General features: G+C 44.7%; 1 protein-coding gene across 1 annotated transcript; it reads right to left on the reverse strand.

Annotated features, from left to right (window-relative positions):
- Positions 1-3,867: 3,867 nt before the first annotated feature.
- Positions 3,868-21,460, reverse strand: MARC2 (mitochondrial amidoxime reducing component 2). Its single transcript, XM_024219261.2, has 7 exons — positions 21,163-21,460; positions 19,127-19,300; positions 12,293-12,455; positions 9,898-10,038; positions 7,707-7,768; positions 7,557-7,628; positions 3,868-5,197 (listed from the first exon to the last, which is right to left on the reverse strand). The coding sequence occupies exons 1-7, from the start codon at positions 21,441-21,443 to the stop codon at positions 5,071-5,073; spliced, it is 1,020 nt and encodes a 339-aa protein (XP_024075029.1). The 5' UTR covers positions 21,444-21,460; the 3' UTR covers positions 3,868-5,070.
- Positions 21,461-22,683: the final 1,223 nt, after the last annotated feature.

Below are 22,683 nucleotides of genomic sequence, written 5' to 3' on the forward strand. Positions count from 1 at the left end.
CCATGTTTAAAGAGTAGTTATTAATAGTTTGCTGTCAAACTGGGAGGGACATAGCTAGTGGGGTCCTGGGTTCAGGACTATTCAATATTTTCATTAATGACTTGAAGAATGGAATGGAGCGTATGCTTATAAAATTTGCAGATGACACCAAACTAGGAGGGGTTGCAAGCATTTTAAAGGCCAGGATAAGAATTAAAAACAACCTTGATAAATTGGAGAACTGGTGTGAAATTCAATAAAGGCAAGTGCCAAGTACCATGCTTAGGAAGTAAAAAATCAAACGCACAACTACAAAATGGGGAATAACTGGTTAGGCAGTAGTACTGCTGCAAAGGATGTAGGGACTGTAGTGGATCACTCATTGAATATGAGTCAACAATGCGATGCAGTTACTAAACAGACAAGTATCACACTGGGGTTTATTAACAGGAGTGTCATATGTAAGATAAGTAAGGTAATTATCCCATTCTATTTGGCACTGATGAGGCCTCAGCGAATTACTGTGTCCAATTCTGGATGCTCCACCTTAAGAAAGATATGGACAAATTGAAGACAGTCCAGAGGAGAGCACCAAAAATGAGAAAGGGGGTTAGAAAACCTGACCTATAAGAATTTTTTTTTTTAAAATGGGCACGTTAGTCCTGTGAAAAGAAGACTGAGGGGGGACCTGAGAACAGTCTTCAAGTATATTATGGGCTGTTATACAAAGGTCAGTGATCAATTGTTCTCCTCGTCCACTGAAGGTAGGACAAGAAATAATGGGCTTAATCTGCAGCAAGGAAGATTTATGTTAGATACTATGGAAAACTTTCTAAATAAAAGGAGAGTTAAGCACTGGACTAGGTTACCTTGGGAGGTTATGGAATTATCACTGGAGGTTTTTAAAAATAGGCTAGACAAATACCTGTCAGGGATGGTCTAGGTAAACTTGGTCCTGCCTCAGCACAGAGTACTGGAATAGATGACCTCTCAAGGTCCCTTCTAGCCCTATATTTCTATGATTCCATGACTGTATTACAATTCAGCTCAACTAGAAGTAACACAAAGCTAACTACAAATTAGCCATATTGTGTATGTAAAGAGACATTGTTCTTTCAAAGAGGCAGGTTAATCAAAGGCAATGTGCAAACAAAACAAAATAATGGTTTACCCCATTTAGTTTTCTACATAAATTCAATACAAAAGATCTTCCAAAAATAAATACCAACCCACAAACACAAACGTTTTCAAAATTCAGGTCTTGAATACAGTGGGCGGCTCTATGGATAGCTGAAGAATTTGTAGAAAAAGTCTTCATAGATACAAGAAATGGAGACCAATTAACAGACTGTTAGAAGACTGTTAAGAACAGTTTTGTTAAAAGGTTTAACATGATGTACATATATAGGAGAAAAGGCAATGATAAATCTGTATTTAGTCTGCTAATTTCTCTCTACATCTATATCACAATGGTTCCTGAAGTTAAACCTGGAGACAACCATAGCTGGTGCATACTCTGGGGTCCCCCCCCCCCTTTACAGCTTCCACTACAGCTCAGATACAAGATATGACTGTATACAATTGTCACTGCTAATTGTGGCACTGATCCTGCCATAAGCTCTTCATACCCCAATTTCTACTCTTTTTAGTGGTTAGTTTATATATATATTTTATAAAGTTGTTTATGATACTCAAGCATACGTACCTGAGCTATGATCTGCACTTGCTAGTCACATAGCACTGGCCCAACCCATTTCCAATCTATAATATACTTTCCTAAGGTTACTTGTCCCTGTAGGCAGTTTGTGTAATTGCCATAGGGATGTTATGCACCTAGGGTAAGAACAGGTGGGTCCCTGAGCTATGAAAATGTTTGCAACCCTCTGCTCCCGTTTTCTGTTCACTGTCTGTGCTCTGCCGGACACAGAGCAGGCCAGGGCAGTGTTCAATAAATAGTAACAATAGAGTCCTCACCCAGGACTCATCACTATATTAACCTAGGGTCAAGGTGCAACCTGCAGCAACAGGGCATTTCATGGAAGGGGGCTGCCCCACAGCAAGAAGACAATTTATTTTGGTCCAGCGGGCTCGGGGCAGTGGAAACCCCACCACCAGCGCAGAGCATCTCCCCAGGGCTCACTGGCTCGGACCCCCAGGAGTAACTCCCGCATCTCCCCACTGCAGCTCAGCTTGGTCACCTCCACCCACTGCCCAGTCTCCCCCCCTGCCCCCAAGCAGGACTTCACGAGGTAGATGAAGCAGCCAGACACCATCCCCATCTGCTGCAGCTGGGAGCCACCCACCTCCTGGCCCAGCACCAGACCACAGCCAAGAGCAGGGGGCCCAGGGCCAGCATAGTGGCAGCACCAAGCCAGGTGGCCCAGGATTGAGGCAGCAGCACCCCCTGGGGCCGGCTGGATCCACTCATGGCAACTGGACCTGAGGGAGGAGGGTGGTGGTGGGTCTGGGGTCCCATAGTTTCCTTTCCCCCCCTCACCTCATGCCTGCACCCCTCCCCTTCCTCAACTCCCCAGAGCCAGGCCAATTCTGCCTCTCAGCCCCACCCAGAGGTATTCTGTTCCTGTGCTTCCCCAACATCCAAGATAACCCCAAATCTTACCCCTCAAGTTAAATCTGCATATTCAGCCTGGATCAAGAAAAACCCTGCGCTCCACACAATAAACTATCCTCTCATCCCACTCAGCTCTCAACGTTCACCCCCGCCCCCACTCATCACCTCTGTACGGGAGCGGGGGAAATCAATGATTAACTCCTGACAGGCTGTGGGCATTTTCTAGTATCTGCATTTTTTCCTGTAGAAATTGCTTCGATGTGAAGAAGGGAGAAAGCTGAGCACCTCATATTATTTATTTGTTGGCACAATAAAGGTTATCACATTAGCTACCACATCCATTGTCACCTGAGAACGCTAGTGTTAAAAATTCTCAGCAGATATTACATCCCTCTGGCAGGAATAAGCTACTGTGACGAAGTTCAGAGGTAAACGCTGATAGCACAGTTACACAATCTGTTTGAGAGTTCTCTTTGGCAAACTACTGCCAGATAGGAAGGAATAGAATTAATGATTTAAACAGGGGCCAGTCCTGCAAAGTTAAGTACATGCTTTATGCGTGTGAGGGATCTTAACGGCTGCTCTAACTTGCCTTGGCTATAACAGTTCCTTGAGGGCTGTTACTAACAGCCAAAGATGTCAAAGGTGCAACAGTGTTCCAGCCAAATCCTTTCCTTAAGCCACACATTTAATGCCTCACGCACACCAAGGATCACAGGGGGCCAAGGATTACAGGGGGAGTGGGGAGCGCAGAGCTGGCTCAATCTAACCAAAGATTCACCCAACCCGGCATTCAGTCCCCTTGTGCTACTAGACTATTGTAAATGGACCACAGCAGGGCCAGGATCTAGTCTACTTTGAGTCTTGGTTCTTAGCTCCATAGCACAAGATAAACAAGAAGGTATCTCAGCTCTGATGTGTCCTATACTGGAAGGATTGTTCTGCATCAACATGCCAGCTTCAGGTTCAAGGATGGTTCTTTGCCAATATCCACACAGATCCAGGCTGCTACCAAATCCTGATGATTCTCTCCCCACATCAGAAATCTGAAGACTTTTCTGCACTGAAGCCTTTCTCCACAGCAATGCAAGGACACTTGGATGCAGAGTTTGGCATCTGCTTCTTGCACAAAGCCTTTAACTGTGCAATAGGGCACCAGTGGGAAGAGCCTTTTGCCAGACCAAAAGGTATATTAAGCAGCAGAGAAATAACTGAACACCAACATAGGTAAGATGTAACATCAAATGGCAAAAGCCAAGAGAACAACTCCCTCAAATTGCACATTGTATTAAACAGTAGTTAGGACTCTGTAGAAGTTTATATTTTGATTTATATTTATTTCTAGCGTTAAAATCTGTTTTACAGTTTTAAGTACATAATTTTAGAAAACCATTGTTGAATTGTCTGATTAGCAATGTTTACATAATCTCGTTCCCCTAGCTGCTTCAATCAAATAATTACATTTCCATCAGTTAAAAGTTAAACATTTGTATTAAAAATATTCATCTGACCTTATCTACCCCAGATCCCCCAAAGCCCACCTTGAATTACTGTAATTTTAATGGATTTAAATCTTGTTCAACTTCTTTATGCTCAGGAGCATGAGCTTTATAGGGTTCACCAAATTCTGCCCATGGGGACACTTGTTCTTCCACTGCCTCTGCCTGCCACCATCTACCGCATTGTGCACGCACAATGTTCTGTTTCTTCAGGGGCTAATACTGGGATATATGTTGCCACAATAATACTTAGCATTTATATAGCACTTTACAAAAATCAGTCAATCCTCGGCAACACCAATGTGAGACAGGTAGGCATGACTTGCAACAAGCATGATAAGTGCTTGCCCAGTCCCGCTAACTGAGTCAATAACAGGGCAGCAGCAGCCTAATTCTTCACTTTATTAGGCTGTTATTCAAGAATGTTCAAATAGAACTGCACTTCAATGTTCCCGATAGAAAGTAGAGAATCTAAGCTCCAAAACAGTCTAGCCTACTTCATGCCTTGTCACAACCCACTCTTTTGCTGGTTCAGAATTTCTTGCTCGATCTGCCAATCCATAACAAAGTAACAAGAGATCAAAATGTTCCAAGGGTGGTTTTCTTAAGACATTACAATTTAAATAGGAATTTAAAACATATGCAAACCTTGAAGGGAACATTCAACTATCATCATCCAACTTGTTTCACCCTCTTGCCTCATTCCACAATAGCAATAATATAAGTGTGCGTGTGTAAGACTGAAAATCACTATAATCTGATCTAAGAGTTTGACAGCTTGCCGTTTACGCTCTAACGGAAAACTAAAGATTTAGTTTTAGATTTAGGGGCTCAAGGCACATTAGTGGACTGACTGATTTAAGAAGACTTTGGCACCTCACAGGATCTGTGGACAATCAAGGACAGTGTACTTTACACCTCAAGATAACATCAAGGAGTTATTTCAGGCTCTGTGCTCACAGAAAAAAACATTTGCATATAAAAATGAACAATTATTTTCCACTCAAAATGCATCTTCCATCAACGGACTATCTTGTACACAGGGTCTCCAACTTGAAGCGTTCCAGTTTTATCAATTCCATAATACCATCCAAACAAAGGGTGGGATTTGTAGAGATGTCGCTCAGAAGGATCGCACAAACGGTAACTGCACAGAGAAAATGGTCATTATTATTCACTTAAGGCAAAACACGGCTTCAAGAAGTAGAGCAAAAAAAAAAGGGGTGGGGGCTTTGTTTTAAGTTGGAGGAAAAACACAACAGAATAATGAACTTGTATAAGTACCCAGATTCTGTTTATGTATTTAAGACACAAAGAGAATCCACAGACATTATGCCCTACGTAACAGAGGTTAATGGGTTTTTTTGGTAAGTAAATTTAATATCATCCCTTCATTGTAAATTAGCAGTAGATTATGTTCTGGGATACTCTTCACTCATCTCTCTTTATACCACTACCACTATTTAAAAAAACTGAACAAAAACTTTAAAAAAATATGCAGCATTTAAATACACAAGTTTTATGGCACACCAAAAATTTAGGATGGAATAAGTCAATAGATTTTCTTTTGGCAAACACAATGAACTGAACTTAGTGAGGCTACTGCTGTGAGTAAAATATCTCACACACGCATAACAGTTTTCGGGGCTTAAGTACCAGTACAGTTTAAACAGCAGAAAACTAGTTAACACTGCTAGAAGGAGATTATCTGGGTGTACTGACAGATCTGACAATTCAATTCTCAGTTCAGCGTGCAGAGGCAGGGAAGAAAGCTGATGAGATGCTGGCTGTATTAAGGCTCCAAACCTGCAGACCCTTACTCACTTGCCTAATTTTACTACCATGAGTAATCCCATTGATTTCAAGGGAAAGCTAAGCATGAGCATAAATTATTGCAAGATTGGGGCCTTGGAGTATACAAGTCAAAGGGCACATGGCTTTACAGGGTGAAGGTTCGAGAACACTTGAAGTATGCGCTCTCATTTTGGTCACCTTAATGGATGCAAGCTAGTTAAACAGGTGACAATGTAGGACAGCTAAGATAATTAATGGAATGGAGCAGCTCATATGAGGAGAGACTGACTGATCCTTGTCACACACACAAGTAGCTGAAAGCCCCAAGCTGCTGAATGGGTCTGACAGTTGGGCCAAGTATCTCACCATCCGCATGCAGTCTCCTTCAAAGAACCAATGAAACTGTTGCATGCAGATTAGATGTAGAGTAAGGGTGATGACTGGTTATCTGTGGTATCACAATTGTCTAGGGACTCTTGGCATGGCATAGATGGATGCTTAACTATAGCTGTACACAGCATGGGTGTATTTCGTAAAGTCAAAATGGCTGAGAACTTAAAAACTGGCCAGTAACAGACAGCACTTCCAGTGATGATTGAACCTGGTGATATTCTAAACAAAGAGAGCTCTCAGCCATGTTTTTAACTGTTTCCATCACTTCACACTGACTCCACAGACATTCTAGGGTTCAGTGTGACATTCCTGTAATCTATCATATAGACTACACACACTGCAACCTTAATAAAGTCAAGCACTCGAAAGTCAGAAAATGCCAGAATAAAGGTTGCCTGTGCTATCTTAATTTGGATATGCATCATGAGAGTCTTTAATTACATGATCACTATTATTTTTCCTCCCCACATCTCACTACTTCTCGTCCAGCCAGTCCCAGTATCTCTCAACTCCTCATCCCATCTTAGTTTCCTCCCTCTCCCATCTACTAGCTCCCAGTCTTCCCTCCCTGGCTCCTAGCTGCAGTCTCCTTGCCAGCCAATTGCAGTCCATCCATTTCCCCCCTCCCCATCTCCTTGCCCAACCAGTCTCAATTCCCTCCCCTTTCAAATACCAGTCCCCCTCCTTTCCTGCCCCACCAGTCTCCGGTCCCAATTTCTACCCCAATTGCTCATTCTCAGAAATGGCTAAACCTCTGGCTAAAATCCAACCCCACTTTCCCCAAAAACAACAAAAACAAAGCCTGCCTAAAGCAGACACCCAGAATGGAAAACTTCAGCCCAAGTAGTTAAAGTTTGGCAAAGTTATAAGTAACTGAAAAAGGGGTCTTCAAATGGGAAGTGTCAGGCAACCTTAATAATAGGTGATGCTACTTGCATCCCCAATAATGCACTCACTCACTCTCTCTCTCTAACACACACAAACTATAGTTTATATATTTGTAGGACAGATAGAAATGATTACCAGCTACAATTAGCCAGTTAAATTATGCAATTTTAAAGATTGTATACTTTGGGTCCAGTCCTTGCCTAGACTATACAGGCACACTATATTGAAGAGAGGACCAAGGAATCCTATATATAGGAAATGGGAGAAGGAGAGTCTTAATGAGTCCTCTTTTCAATATAGTGCATAGGCAAGGACTGAACCCAAAGTTTGCAATTTAAGAGGCTGTAGGAGTACATGTAGCACACATTTCAAATGCCTTTTTTTTTTAAATAACTGCTGAATACAAAATGAGACACTACTATTTTTGCTACCTTTTCAGTGTTTCCAGTGGCTCCTTTCTGTCAATGATCCCAGTTTCCATATCAATGGTTGTTAAAATACACCTGTAATGATAGACAATGTTAGACAACAGCAGCTACTTAATATTTATTTTTCCTTCAAGTATATTCCTAAACCCTTACCTGGGGCAAGCCATTGTCCCTTTCATCTCCACATTACCAATTTTTATCTTATTCCAGGAATCCTAAGGGAAATGTAAACATTTATATATTATTATACTTTCAGAATATTTGCATTAACTATTTCCCAGAAGTTGGCTTTGAGCACGGCCATTACTATAAGACGAAGCATCATTTTAGAGCATTATGCTTTCTTGCATCCTCATAAGAGCTATAATAGATATGTTGTTATTTTTAATAAAACATGTTAGCACTGCATTCGTCAACACCGGAATATTAATCTACTCAAAGCAGTGTGATCAGTTTTGCAAAAGTTACAGGGTAAGTTGTATGAATTACCAAATTGCTTCAGATACACTCCACTAAAAGGTGACTGGTCATTTAAAATGTACCTGTCTTATAGGTTCACAATACATGATTTTTATTAAAAACATGTAATTTATCAAACATAAAATGCAGGTTAATACAAAAAGGGAGAACCAAAAAAGCCTTCTGCAGAATGTATTTTCTAGTCATAAGTGTATTTGTTCTGATTTCACAATTGATAATTAACACTGTATTTAATCTAAAAAAATTTAAGTTAACTACAGTTCCACAAAATGTTATCAATAAAAACAAGCAAAGTCAGTCTTCACTTATCAGCCCAGAAGCTTCCTAATGCAATCCTACTTGGAAGACAGAGGCCCAATCCTCCAATGGGAATTTTAGGTCCTCAGAAACAATCAAACCCATAAAGAGCAACTCTCCAGAGTGAACTCAAACATGTAAAATCTGCACTGCTCCACCATGTAAACCCACAGTTTTATCTACACTAAGTAAATGTTTAAAGTTAGAGAACCAATAAATATGCAGCAGTTATGGTACTCTCGGACCATCAGGATGAGCTTTTATTTATAAGCAAAATGTGATAAAATCTCTCACCAACTCCCAAATATTTTTTCTCGATCATTAGATGTCTTATACTGTGCATAACATTTCCCGTTTGAGGCCTAAAGGCAAGCATGCAGTCCCAGCCTCACATTTTCAATACGTTCATTTTATCCTTCACTAGGTTGCATAAATATAAATTAATATCCACAAACCTATTATATCCCTTTAAACTTTGCACGCATTTATAGTAGAATTTCTAAGGCTCTATTTGTACCTGGGAGTCAGCTACTGGTGGCCAGATGTGCCAGGGCAAACTCCAAGATAGCTGCTTTCCTTATCTATATTTGGGGTTTACACCATTGCAGCTACACCAGTCACCAGCTATTGATGGCTGAATCAGAGCTAATCCCAAGTACAGCCAAGGCTTTAGATGTTCTTTGGACTCTATATCCCAAGGAAATAGGGTTCTGAAGAACACATCCAAGACTCAGAACAAATAGTAATTAAAGTACTGTAGATCAGTGTTTTTCAAACTTCGGGTCGCGACCCAGTACTGGGTTGCGGCATGTCAGGCACTGGGTCACTCTGGTCAGCACTGCCGACCGGGACGTTAAAAGTCCCGTTGGCGGTGCTGCCCAGCTAAGGCAGGCTAGTGCTTACCTGTTTCGACACCGTGCTGTGCCCTGGAAGCGGCCAGCAGTGGGTCCGGCTTCTAGGCAGCAGGGCCACAGGGCTCCGCGCGCTGCCCCCGCCCCAAGCACCAGCTCCGCACTCCCACTGGCTGGGAACTGCCAATGGGAACTTGGGGGGGATGGACAGATGGTGCCTGTGGGCAAGAGTCACGCGAAGCCGCTTGCGTGCCTCTGCCTAGGAGCGGGACGTGCTGCTGGCCACTTCCAGGGCGCAGCGCAGTCCACAGTGCCAGGACTGGCGGGAAGCCTGCCTCTGCACCCTGGCTGTGCCGCTGACCAGGAGCCGCCGGAGGTAAGTCTGTGCCCCAACCTCACACCCCAATCCCCTGCCCCAGCCCTGAGCCCCCCCAAACCTGGAACCCCTTCCTGCACCCCAAGCCCCTCATCCCCAGCCCCACCCCAGAGCCTGCACCCCCAGCCCAGAAGCCTGACCCCCTCCCCATATCCCCTCCCACACCCTGAATCCCTCATTCCCAGCCCCACCCCGCAGCCCTCACTCCCGCACCCCAAACCTCTGCCCCAGCCCTGAGCCCCTCCCACATCCCAAGCTCCGTTGGGTGGTGGGCATCAACAATTTCTTCAACTGGGTCCCCAGAAAAAAAGTTTTAAAACCACTGCTGTAGATCACTTACCTCCTCAAAAGCACTGCAACCCGTAACAACAATATTTGGTCTGAAGTTCTGTATTGTAACTTTCTTCTCCAGCCTCGTATTTAGATCCTCCAACGAAGCTTCTGAGATGATCATGGCTGGGCTGCAGTCGGGATAGGCAATCTACAAAAATGAAGGCAAACAAATCCTAATGCTCCCACTAGAGCATGCTTCTCAACAGACAAGGTCTGCAGAACTTTCGATGGCCAAGAAACAGGTAACTGAACTGATGGCCATATATTAGCCATGTAGTCTTATGTTGTTGTAGTCACATTCTTACGACTCGGGCAGTATTTTGAGAAGTGCAATAATTTGTCCCTTCCCAGCATAGTAGCCATCGTAAATTAATAGTAAAGTTGACCAAATACAAACTTCTATTTATAAGTTGTTTATACAGGGTTAATAAATGATAAATAATAGGTAGAAGCATATTACAGACACGAGTGTTACATGTTGCAGATATCAGTAGAAGATATTACAGAAGGTTATAAGCAACCCATTGAGTTGTTGGACTCTTATAAAATGGTTAATTGATTAGAGATTGTTAAACATCTATTAATCATTTACTACTATTTTATAAATGATTTATAAATGAAATTTTCATATAAAAGGTGACCCATATTTAATTACAAACAAACAATGTCCAGAACTATTATTTTTCCAATTTTTTTTCTGCAAGTCAAGTGTTTCTTTCAGCCCACAGAGAGCCTAGTGCCTAATTCACAACCCTCCTTTGCACACCCCTTGGTCATCATGAAGTTTATTTGCATATTTATAGTTCTTTGCCTAGGGATGCCTTTCTCTGGAGTGTCAGAAAAAAAGACCATTCCCTTTCCTGTCCCCAGTCTTACAAATAGCAAACTGACTATGTTTTTCAATATTTCCTTTTTTCAATCTATATCAAATGAGATTTTCTGATAGACTGAATCCACTCTATCACAAACTCTGGGGAAGAGATTTACTCAACAAACAATATTAAAATTAAGTTGCAATTGATCATTAATGGCACTGACTTTTCTCCATGGAGGCTGCCACTTTGGCAAAAAGCGCCACTGAATAATACTTTAAGAAAACTCCCTCTGCACACATCAGTAAATGGGACAAGTGTAAGACTTTGAAGGCAGTTTTCAGGAGAGTTTCAGTGCACACTGAAAGTCTCCCTTCCCTCCCAAACTATCCTTTTTTCCTTGCACACATTGTACAAAATCTGTAAAACGAAAGGTAGTCTATGCCCTCCCCTCTCTCAAACAAGTGAAAATGTGCAATGAAATATTTACATTGCTCGGTTCTTCACATTAACACCAACACCACCGCTCTATGCGCCCTGCATACATGAATCTGCCAAAATAACACCTTGCTTAGCCACATACATACAGTATCTTCAGTTTCAGTGAGTGCTTCACTGAAATTGTCTTAATGGTCTTAATTAGTTTTCATTTACTTGTCGAGAAGATGCACACAGAGAGTAGAGATTTTAATATAACTTCTTGTACTTGTTTTCTGTTTATGCAACACCAGGTAAAATGCTGATGCTCAATAAACAATAACGCTCACAGTTGCAGGGCAGGATACTCAATCTGCATCTCCCTGCACTACCAGAGCCAACTATGCCCCATGGGGAACTCTTACCTGGAGAAGGAGAGATACTGTTTTCAACACCCTGCTCCCTTGAGGATTTTGCTTAGGGGAGGTAAAGTGGAGGATGAGAACGAGAAGGAGAAAGGGCAGCTGTTCATTGGATCCCTGACCCCAGGGAGCTGAGGCTGCCACAGGAGTGCACTGATTTAGCACATCACCCGACTTCCCTGCCCTTGTACCCTGTTTCTAATGCAGTGGTTGCAGGCCCACTCCAGGGGAGAGGGGATTGTGGGCACCTTGTGCTGCCATAACCCTCTTTTGTGGGGGCTTTCCTCAGTGGAAGCACAAACCTCTGATTTAGGGCTCAGCCTAGTATCTGTAAACAAAATAGCAGTAATGACAGTTCATATTAGAGCAGTGCTGCACATAACTGGGGATAGAGACAGCAGAGGGAGTTTCAGTACACATTGAGTTTACCAATAAACTGCCTTCAAAAACTCCAGCATCTCTCATTCATTAAAGTGCATCAGGAGTTCCCCTTAGTCACATGCTGGGTCACTTCTTGTCAAAATATCAGCCTCAGATTCTGTAGCTCTTCGTGTTCAATAAATTTAATTGATTTAAAACACAATTTAAGCAAGCAAACAATCCCACCAAAACCGATGGGACTGCTCATATGCTTGAAGTAGGTACTTCAGTATGTTCTATGGGGAGGCATGTACAACTATTACAATAGGAGGGTTGGGTGGGAAGGAAGACACACACAGAAAAGGATTATCGAGGAAAACTTTCATCTAACCTCATCTGTGGATCGAAAAGTGGTGAATATGTCTCTGGATTTCCTAGGCACCATCTGTGGCTCAAAGTGCACCAGTCGATATGACTGTGTATTCAAGAAGGTGGCGAACCACTGAGCTGCCTCATCTCCACAGTCCCTGCCTTGGATATCCAATCCAAACAGCCTAAAAGAAGCGTGAGTTAGTTTAAAAGCAGAGAACTCAAATGGACTTATTTTCATCTCTACAATTCAAAAATCAAACATCTTGCTTTTATAAAACAAAGAAAAAAAATGTAGTCAATGAGCTCTCTGAGTGACGATAAAGAGATTAAATATGGAACTTTGGATTCCGGCTAATTCAAAGTTAAATTCTGGACCCACTAATACATTCTCTGCAAATGTTTAAAAAATCCAAACAAATCCAGTACATGCAACACCAGTTCCTTGCAGACAGTCAACCAGAACAGTGGTACTGATAAATACAGTAATCGAATTTCCCACCTGTTAGGACTGAACAAGTTAGGCTGAGTTAACTGTCACAACAATGTACTGTAATACACAACATCCGTTTGCCACGCTAGATTTAAAAGAAAAAAAGTGAGATTTATTCTACACACATGTGTCAATAATACCGAGTATAATTACACTCCATTTTTCATTTTTAAAAGACAGAAAACCTTTACCAAAAGATATACCAATTTAGATTTGATCAATTTAAGCAAGTGAATGACAGTTTCCAAGAGCACTGTCACGGTCAATCAACATTTGTTAATCCCATCCCTTGTGATTATGGAAGTGTTGCCTCAAATTTTAGAGGCATGAGAATTTAAACAAAAAATGAGAGATTATGCCACCTAAAGAATATATCGGGTGACACTTTTATCACCGCTAAAGACAGTCTTTCTGTTCCTTAAGCATTTTTTATTAAGGGCCAGGATAGACATACCATAATTAAGGCTGCAAGATGGTTTCTGTTTAAAACGGATATTGCATCCTTTTTTTAAATCCACATACTCAGTCAAATCAGCTTGAGAATGGGCTTGTCAGTTCAGAAGCCAGAGTAGAGTGCGTGAAACAAATTTAGAGTCCTTTGATCCTGAGGTTCCTGATAAAATAACCCCTCATTTTGGGGGAGGGTTGTGTAAGTCCAACATTTTCCCCTGACACAGGGAGGTAAAAATAGGGTGATATATGAAACTTGTCTCTCTGAAGTACCCCCTACTATAAATGTGTGCAAAGCCCCAAGTTATGGAATGAGATAGAATCACAGAACCATAGGGTCAGAACGGACCACAAGGGTCATCTAGTCTAACCCCCCGCCAAGATGCAGGATTTGTTGTCTCTAAACCCTCTAAAACAAATGGCTGTCAAGCCTCTTTCTGAAAACTTCCAGTGAAGAAGCATCCACAACCTCCCTAGGCAGTCTGTTCCATCGTCCTACTGTTCTTACAGTTGGGAAGTTTTCCCTGAGATTTAATCTAAATCTGCTATGCTGTAGTTTGAACCCATTGCCTCTTGTTGTTCTCTTTTGCCACAGAGGGCAGGACTTTTCTCCATCTTTTTCATGGCAGCCTTTCAACTATCTGAAGTCCGCTATGATATCCCCCCTTAATCTCCTCTTTTCCAAACTAAACATACCCAGTTCCTTCAGCCTTTGCTCAGATTATTTGCATTCCATCCCTTTGATCATTTTTGTCACTTACCTAGGGAACCTTTCCAGTTTCTCTCCATCCTTTCCATACATTTATGACCAAAATTGGACACAGTACTCCAGCTGAGGCCTAACCAGCGCTGAGTAGAGCGGTACTACGTGACTTGCTTGCTATGCCTCTGTTAATGCAACCTAAGATGGCATTTGCTTTTTTTTCCAACAGCATTGCTTTGCTGACTCGTGTTCAAGTTGTGATCCTCAACATGAGATATTCTCTATATTAACTGGAGTTGAGGATTTAACATGCAGACTAATTCCATGTGGGTGGCAAAAGCTACCAACAGCAGGATATAAATATTGCTTATGAGAGGGATCTTTTTCCAACTACAGAGCAATAATTTTCCCCCCAAAAAATTCAAGGCCAGTCACTATTAGTTGCATTATTACCTCTAAAATGGTCCTGTTAATTTATATGCAGTGCAGCTTCCTTTACCTCTATAGCGAGTACCCCGAAGGCCATAAGAAAGTGGAAGTTATTCTCAAGTATTTACGTTTTTTCTACTGACTGCATTTGTCACTGGTCATATCTGCACTCTGGAGAAGGTGGTATTGTTTTTTTTTTTTAATTGTTGGCTTATTTTCATTAAAAAGTTATTTCAATTTTCTACAGTATGACTTGCCAGCCTTAAAGGCAGGACAAGATTTTCAAAATTAACTAATGATTTGGGGCAGAATTAGGAGTAGCGCAGGCAACCTTAATTCTGGTGGGTTTGACTTAGCAAACTTAACATTCTTTTAATGTATTTTTACACAATTTCTTAATTTTCTAAAAAAAAATAAAAAAAAAATTAAAAGTTGGAAAAAAAAAATTTCCATTACACGACATTTGACGGAGTCCTGACATGGAGTCCTCTACTACTGGAATAACTAGCAGCAGTAGTCTCTGTGCAGACCTGCCATGAGAAAGGGTTGAAGACACACTTTGCCAATGAGTTTCACAGGTACTAACTGACAGCAGAGGGATATTGAGACTCAGGAATAATAGGTTCAATTCCATGTTCTGTAGGGAAGTGTTCTCTAGTAGTTACATACCGCTCTCCTCTGCAGACTCTCCCCCATCCCCTTCACCCCCTACCTGCCCCCGCCGCTATTCCCACCCTGGCTCTTTCCCCAGCCCAAGGCCTGCCCTTATTTTCTTCCTTCTGCTCCTCTCCCCACCCATGTTCTGACCCATGACTCCTGCCATTTTCCCAGACCCTCTGATCCTATCCTCTCCCATCCCCAGCTCCTGCACTCACGCCCGATTCTTGTTCCTATTCTTGCACACTCCCCTGCTCCTGCCCCTACTCCTCTTCTTCCCTCCCCAGTTTTGTTCTTAACTCCCCTCCCTTAGCTTCCAAGCCTCTCCCCTCACCTTGAATGTCTTGACACCCCCTCCATTCCTCAACCCTCTACATACAAGTCAGTCAACTTTCTCCCTCTCCTCCACACTGCCAGGAGGGGAAAACACAGAGAGGACAGAAGAGAGCGTTTCTCTGCTCTCAGTTCTAGTGCTCAGTGCCACAGTGGTCCCTGGCACCTGGGAGAAGCAATTGCAGAAGCCCTGCTCAATCCTTGCACCCCAGGGATAGAGTATGCTCAGTCGCTCAGTGGGGATGGCCCATGTACAGTCCAGTCGGCACATATGATCTGTGAGGAGAATGAAGCACGCACAGTGCAGCTGGAATCTTCGGAGAAGTTAGCTGCCAAACTCTAACAGGTCTTTAGCTGGACATTCATAATCTGAGATTTTTCAAAAACTTAAGTTTAGCCAAAATTAGGCATTTTTTCATGGTAATAGCAAAAGGCACATTTCTGATACAAAGGCAGCCTGCCTGCCAAATTTAAGTCCCTGTTACAAATCATGGAGGCCTACAACTTCTCAGCAATACAGCTGTAAGAACTTTTAACAGGCAAAACAACGCAACTTCCCCTAATCTTGTTCTTGAAAATGGCTGAACCATTCAGAAAGATTCAAGTTTAGGTAGACACCTGGATGGAACAATTCAGTCAAAACCATTTAATTACAGGTAAGTTATTTGCAACTGAAAACAGTGTTTTATAGGTACCTACAACACCACACTATCCAAGTTAGCAATTTTTAAACAGTCCTGTTGCACAAATCAACATTAGAGCGAATTTGGATTCCCCAAATCTAATACTTGCAAAGCTATGTACGGGAGCTCTTAACTGGGAAAAGAGGGAAAAACAAATTAGTCTAATTTCTAATTGGGAGTCATGAGACCTGAGTTCTGTTTCCATCTCTACCAGTGGCTCACAGTTTTACCTTTGATAAATCACCTTCTCCGTGGTTCAGTTTTCAGTACTTGTAACATAAGGATGATACCTTTAAAAAGCACTGAGATCTACAAGTGAAAAATGCAACAGAATTGCTTATGTTTATAATTTTGACTTACGCAGCTCAGATATTTTAAATCATCTCTATCTAATGTCACTATCAAGTTTCAGAAAGTAACATGTACAGAGCTCCAAGAGCTGAGTTGGTAGGTGGCCCTACCAACAGGACTACAACTATCATGGCTACGAGAGCCCTCTGACACCATTTCTCAGCCTGCGTGGAGTCAGGGGTGGGGACAGAAGGAATCAGAAACTCCTGCTGAGGCAAATAGGGAGGCTTGTGCATGGGGTGAGCTAGACAAATGACCAGCCAAAGCTGCACAGCCCCCAACATTGCACAGCCTGTTTTAGTTTCAGTTTTCACATTTAACTGTGGGAGCCACTCCCGGAGTCCCTGCAAGAATCCCACTCCCCACAGGGAGCCGTAGCTCTACGGCAGTTAGGACTGCCAGGCGTCCAGTTTTTGACTGGTCAGCACCACTGACTGGGCCACTAAAAGTCCAGTCAGCGGCACAGCTGGGGCCCATGACCAATGGGAGCTGCGGGCGCGGCACCTGCGGGCGCGAGGGCAGGGCTCGGAGCCTCCCTGGTCGCCCATGTGCCATGGGGCTGCAGGGACCTGGTGGCCGCTTCCTGGGAGCTGAGGTAAGTTCACATGGGGAGCATAGCATGAGCCCTGGTGAGAGTCTTGGATGGAGAGACTGCACAGAGGGACAGGAATCTATGGGGAGCTCTTCTCTCCATCAGGGCAAGGAAACAAACTTATGGGGCCCTTCTCCCCCAGCCCAAGAAGCTCTAGGGCCACCCTTTGTCCCAGTGCAGTCCTGAGGGAGGTTACTTAGTAACTTACCTCTCCGGTTGCTACCCTAGAGACTCCAGCTCCAAGCCCCGCCACAAGGAAGACCTGCTTGGCACTGTCACAGGCTTTCCCAAGGCAGGCTGCCTGCCAAGGGAGAAGGGGAGTTGCAGATCCATCTGTTTCACAGACCTATCTCTTTGCCCTTCACCCTCCACTGCCAGCAGCTCCACCTCCCTTCCGCTATTTCAGGCTGCAGGACTGGGGCCCCAGCCCTGCCTCCCAGCACAGAAATTTCCCAGCTGGGTGGACACAAGAAGCCCACAGGAGATTCCAAAGAAGCCCAATGGTGGTGGCTAGTGATTTTGGGGCTACTTTTTCACATAATCAGCAAGCCTGGTAGAAGGCAGGAGAGGACCCTGCCCCCGCAGCCCCAGGGGGAAGATAGAGTAAGAAGGCTTCTTTGTTTAAACTGGCCAAAAACACAGCACTGCAACACTCCATCTCAGGACTCAGCCTTAATGTACAATTTGCCTGAGAAGGTGCCAGGGATGGAGTCAGGGGTTAGGATGAGTTGTGAGTGTTGACAAGTTAAGGACTGGTTTATTTCTTACTTATATTATAACCTTAGTCCCTTCCTTCCCCAGATCCTATTTTCCTGTACCCAATAAAGTCCCCCTTTGCTATGCTGTTATTTTGGATGGGTCAATCCTTTGCAGGGGTTTGTGTTTGTTTGCTTTATTGTCCCTTGTGTAGTGGGCTTTATACTTCTTGCCAGCTAGCATTATCATTTAATTCTCTCAAAGAACAGCACAGCAATGAGTCACCTTGGATGGAGGTACCAGGCACCAGAAAAGAACCTAACCCTGGAAGGAAAGGGCATACGCCACTCCAAATATCAGTGATAGCAAGCACCAAATAGAAGGTGCTTGAACCACAGCACAGAGGAGGGGCTACAAACATTTTTTTTAAAGACATTATCTCTGAAAAGTGAAATATTGTGGATCAGATCTTATATACATACTAGACAGATTTTTAAAAGATAATGCTATTTTCCCCCCAAGCTTTCCATCATAAACAGCATTGTCAATTTATATTAATCTTATGTAAATTAAAAAGAAAAAAACTGAACTACATTAGTTAACAGTAGTTTCCATAGCAACAATTTACAGATAGAGCTGGCAAATATAGTTCCTTATAAAGCTGCTTTATTCTCAACTCCAGCAGCTAGAAGAATTGGTACTCTAATGTCTTCTGCTATCCAGGGCCGGCGCAACCCATTAGGTGACCTAGGTGGTCACCTAGGGCGCTACAATTTGGGGACCTTCCGCCGCCTCTGTGGGGCGCGGCATTTCGGGGCGGGACCTTCTGCCGCCTAGGGCGGCAGAAAAGCTGGCAGCACTCCTGCTGCTATCCAAGGAAGAAGCCCACAGCACCACGCTCAGGTAGGTTACCAATATTTAGAGCTGCCCCAATATTCTTAAATATAACTGACATTTTAACAGGGAAAAAGTGTTCTTACCTTTTCTGCTAGGCACTGGCCATTTTCCAAGGTAGATTTCAGTACAGGTAAAATACCTAATGTCACAAATTCCAATTTACCAATTCTATGCGATGATGCACATCACACAGAATTTGCTTATTGGAAATCAAGAAATAGCTACATACATGACCAAGATTTTCAAATGCAAGCACCCAGCCCAGCTAAATGCAGAACAGACAGTAAATATGCATGGGTAATTTGGTAGATATAGTGTATAATCTCTGATAACCTTGATGTCATCTCCTAAAATTTGACTTCAATAGTAAGTGGACTTATTAAAAAATTAAGGCCAGAAGGGACCATTACGATAACATTGCCTGACCTCTTGCATAACACAGACCATAGAATTTCACCCAGTAGTTCCTGCATCAAGCCCATTAAGATACGTTACACTTTCTTTGTAAAATTGAAAGAAAAGCATATTAAATTGAAGTTAGTACTTCAAAAAGAAAAATCTTCCTCTAATACCTGCAATTGTGCACTGCATTCTTCCTGGAAAGTTTGACTGGAACACGCAGTTCCTTCATTTCTGAAGCATTCAACGTTAAATAGCCATTTTCACAGTTTACAGATATCAGGACCAGCTGAGGCTCCTGTCGGGCAGTAACCATATGTCCATCCTCTTTAATCAGAAGCCAAAACCTGTAGTTTAAAAGGGAACAAAATACATTAAACATTTTACATAGCACCATCAACGATCAAGGAAAGGGAGTGCAAAGAGAGAGATTTCCTGATGCACAGAGCTTAGAAATTATCTTCATATCATAACTACTCAGGTTTTTCCTTAATAAGTCTGATTTCCCTCCCTCTTATGCCCTTACACAACGCACAGATGTCTCTCATTAAAGAGACTATTACTAAAACTAATAAGCTTTATTTTTTAACTCAAAGCTTTCTTGCTGCAGTGCAACTAACAAACTTGTGAATCCAAGCAGTGCAGGTATATACAGGATATTTATGGAAATTCTCACTTCTAGAGGCTAAACATAAGTAAGGCTATGATTTGGTCATGGTGCAGAAGTCACAGAATCCGTGACTTCTGCAGACCTGTGTGACTTCAGCCCGCAGCGGCTGGGAGCTGCAGGGTACCCCCACCTCCCATGGTGGCTGGGAGCTGCTGGGTACCCCTGCTGCCCAAAGTGGCGGGGGTCCCCGGCAGCCCCCAGCTGCAACAGGGGTGGGGGTCCCCAGCAGCCACCCCGGGGGAGGGTGGGGGAAAACCCCTGACAGCTCACCAGCCACTGTGGGTGGTGGGGGATCCCCAGTAGCTCCTCAGCTGCCGTGGGTGGCGGGGGATCCCCCAGAGCTCCCCAGTCCATGGGTGCTGGGGACCCCCGGAGCTCCCCAGCCGCCATGGGCAGCAGCATGAGGGGGTATCCCCAGCAAATCCTCAGCTGCCGCTGCCAGTGGGGAAATCCCCCGGAGCTCCCCAGCTGCCACAGGCGGGGGTCCCTCCCAGCCACAGCAGGGCAGGGTACTCAACCCTCCTCCCTGCCCATTTTGTCATGGACATTTTAGTAAAAGTCAGGGGCAAGTCACAGCTTCCCTGAATTTTTGTTAATTGCCCATGACCTGTCCTCAACTTTTACTAAAAATGTCCATGACAAAATCGCAGCCTTAGACATAAGTTAGCAGAGAGGTGCATCTTGAGTTTTATTCTAGATGACCTTGGGTGAATCAGAGAGACCAGGTAGGTGAGGGAATATCTTTTATTGGACCAACATCTGCTGGTGAGAGAGAGAAGCATTAGAGCTATACAGACAGAGCTCTTCTTCTAGTCAGGGAAAGGGCCTCCCTGTGGCACAATAGGGGGTTAACTGCCCACTTCACTTTGCAGGGGCCCTTGAAACGGGTTAAACTTTAAACTTTACAGTCAGACAGGACCATTATGATCATCTAGTCTGACCTCCTGCACAATGCAGGCCACAGAATCTCACCCACCCTCTCCTGTAACAAACCCCTGACATATGTCTGAGCTACTGAAGTCCTCAACTTGTGGTTTAAAGACTTCAAGGTGCAGAGAATCCTCCAGCAAGTGAACCTGCCCCACGCTGCAGAGGAAGGGGAAAACCCCCCAGGGCCTCTGCCAATCTGCCCTGGAGGAAAATTCCTTCCCGACCCCAAATATGGTGATCAGCGAAACCCTGAGCATGTGGGCAAGACTCACCAGCCAGACACCCAGGAAATAATTCGCTGTAGTAACTCAGATCCCACCATCTAGTGTCTAGAGTTAACTATTCAGGCCGAACAACCTGTTCCCCTTCGCCTGCAGGGGGCGGCGGAGGCTAAGCGGGCAGACAAGGGGTTATGGGCAAGGGCGACACTGCCCGAGCGGAATGGTTATAACGGGCCTGGAGACCAGCCCAAAGGGGACGAGAACCAGCCTGTAGCTGGACCCCCAGGGCGAAGCGAAGCCCTGCCCCGCCCGCGGGCTTTGCAGCCAGGCGCTCGCTCTCCCGCAGCGCCCCGCTCGCTGCCCCCGCCCCAGCCAACCCTGCCGGTACCTGTCCCGCATCTCCCCGCTGCGCAGCCCCAGCGCCGTCACCTCGGCCCGCTGCAGGGCCATCCCCCGGCAGGACTTCACCGGGTAGAGGAAGAGGCCGGACACCGTCCCCACCCGCTGCAGCCGGGCGCTGCCCGCCCGCCGCCCGGCCCAGCGCCACACCGCGGCCCCCAGCAAGGCGGCCAGGGCCAGCGCGCCGGCGGCGCCGAGCCAGGCGGTCCGGGACTGGGGCAGCGGCGGGAGGAGGCCGAAGCCCCCCAGGGCCCCGCTGGATCCGCTCATGGCGACTGAGGCGAGGGGGGCGGAGGCCGCGGTTGATGAGGACAGGGGCGGGTCCGGGCTCCCACAGTCCCGCCCCTCCCTGCCGGGGCCGTGCAGGAGCCCCCCAGGCCGCGTCGCTCGTGTCCCCGCCCAGCCCCTGGAAACAGCCGCCGCGAGGTTGCCGGGACGGGAAAAGCCGCCGCCGCCTCTGCCTCAGACCCACACGCGCTGTACAGGGCCTCAGCCTGCGCCCCTCGCCCGGGCATTTCTGTTCCTAGGCCTGCGGCCACGTCTCGTTGTATGAAAGCTGGAAATCGCCGTCTAAAGCCCATCGCCTCCCGCCTCCCCCCTCCCATATACCCCGACGGTTATGGGGGGATGCAAAGTATCCCAATTCCATTGCAATGTGGAGACGGGCCTGCAGCGAATCCCTCATCAGGGGAAGGAACCTGGGTCTGGATCTCCTTGACAATGGTGTAAAGCCGCGAACCACTCCAGGGAAGTCAGTGGTGAAAGCTTCATGGCTACCTGAGTGGGGAGCCTCCAGGCAGCAGCCAGGTTGGGAGCAGGGAGCCAGGGTTTCTTGTCAATTTCATAGCTCCAGCATGAAGCTGTGAAATAGACAAGACAGCCAACTGTGGATGTAAGTAAAACAGACACTGCTGCCCCCTAACTACATTGACATAAACCCTACTTCTCTCATGGAGGTGGAGTTATTGTGTCAGTGTAGCAGGGCACTTACATGGGTGGGACAAGGCTCTAGTGTGTACACTGACATAATTAGGTCGACATAAGCTGCCTTAGGAGGACCTAATTGTGTAGTGCAAACCAGGCCTCACAACCTGCTGGTAGAGCCATGCAGAGGTTCTCCCAGTTGGGATATCTAACATTAAACTCTCTGTTGATACTTTGTTCCCTTAGCCAGGAAAAAAAAAGCTACAATTCTTGAAAGCACAGTTAGGTTCTGGCATAGTTATGTATTTGCAACATGACTGATCATAGTCAGCCCACACCAGTTACTGTAAAATATCTCTACTATTGTGTAACACTCTTCACTGAGAGACCAATACCACTTGATAGTTGATTTCTTTATAAAGTTTCCCTGAGTCATTAATTTCTCACTCCAAAATTGGACATGACAAATTTCCAACCAGCATCATACTGAGCTTACATATAGAAGCAAAGGCAAAACCTAACCTAAACTTCATTTCCCCAATACTAATTTCTCCCTACTGTTACTCACACCTTCTTGTCAACTGTC

The sequence above is a fragment of the Terrapene carolina genome, unplaced genomic scaffold (assembly GCF_002925995.2).
Source record: "Terrapene carolina triunguis isolate 2854851 unplaced genomic scaffold, T_m_triunguis-2.0 Scaffold262, whole genome shotgun sequence".
NCBI classification, from domain to species: domain Eukaryota; kingdom Metazoa; phylum Chordata; order Testudines; family Emydidae; genus Terrapene; species Terrapene triunguis.

Bases quoted from the DNA above. Each gene is read 5' to 3' on its own strand.
- MARC2 (XM_024219261.2), bottom strand. From the start codon at position 21,443: ATGAGCGGATCCAGCGGGGCCCTGGGGGGCTTCGGCCTCCTCCCGCCG. The intron at 12,456-19,126 runs GTATTAGAGGAA...CGCTTCTTTTAG, and splicing joins AATGCAGTGCACAATTGCAG to GCTGTTTGGATTGGATATCC. The intron at 7,629-7,706 runs GTAAGGGTTTAG...CTATCATTACAG, and splicing joins GGGACAATGGCTTGCCCCAG to GTGTATTTTAACAACCATTG.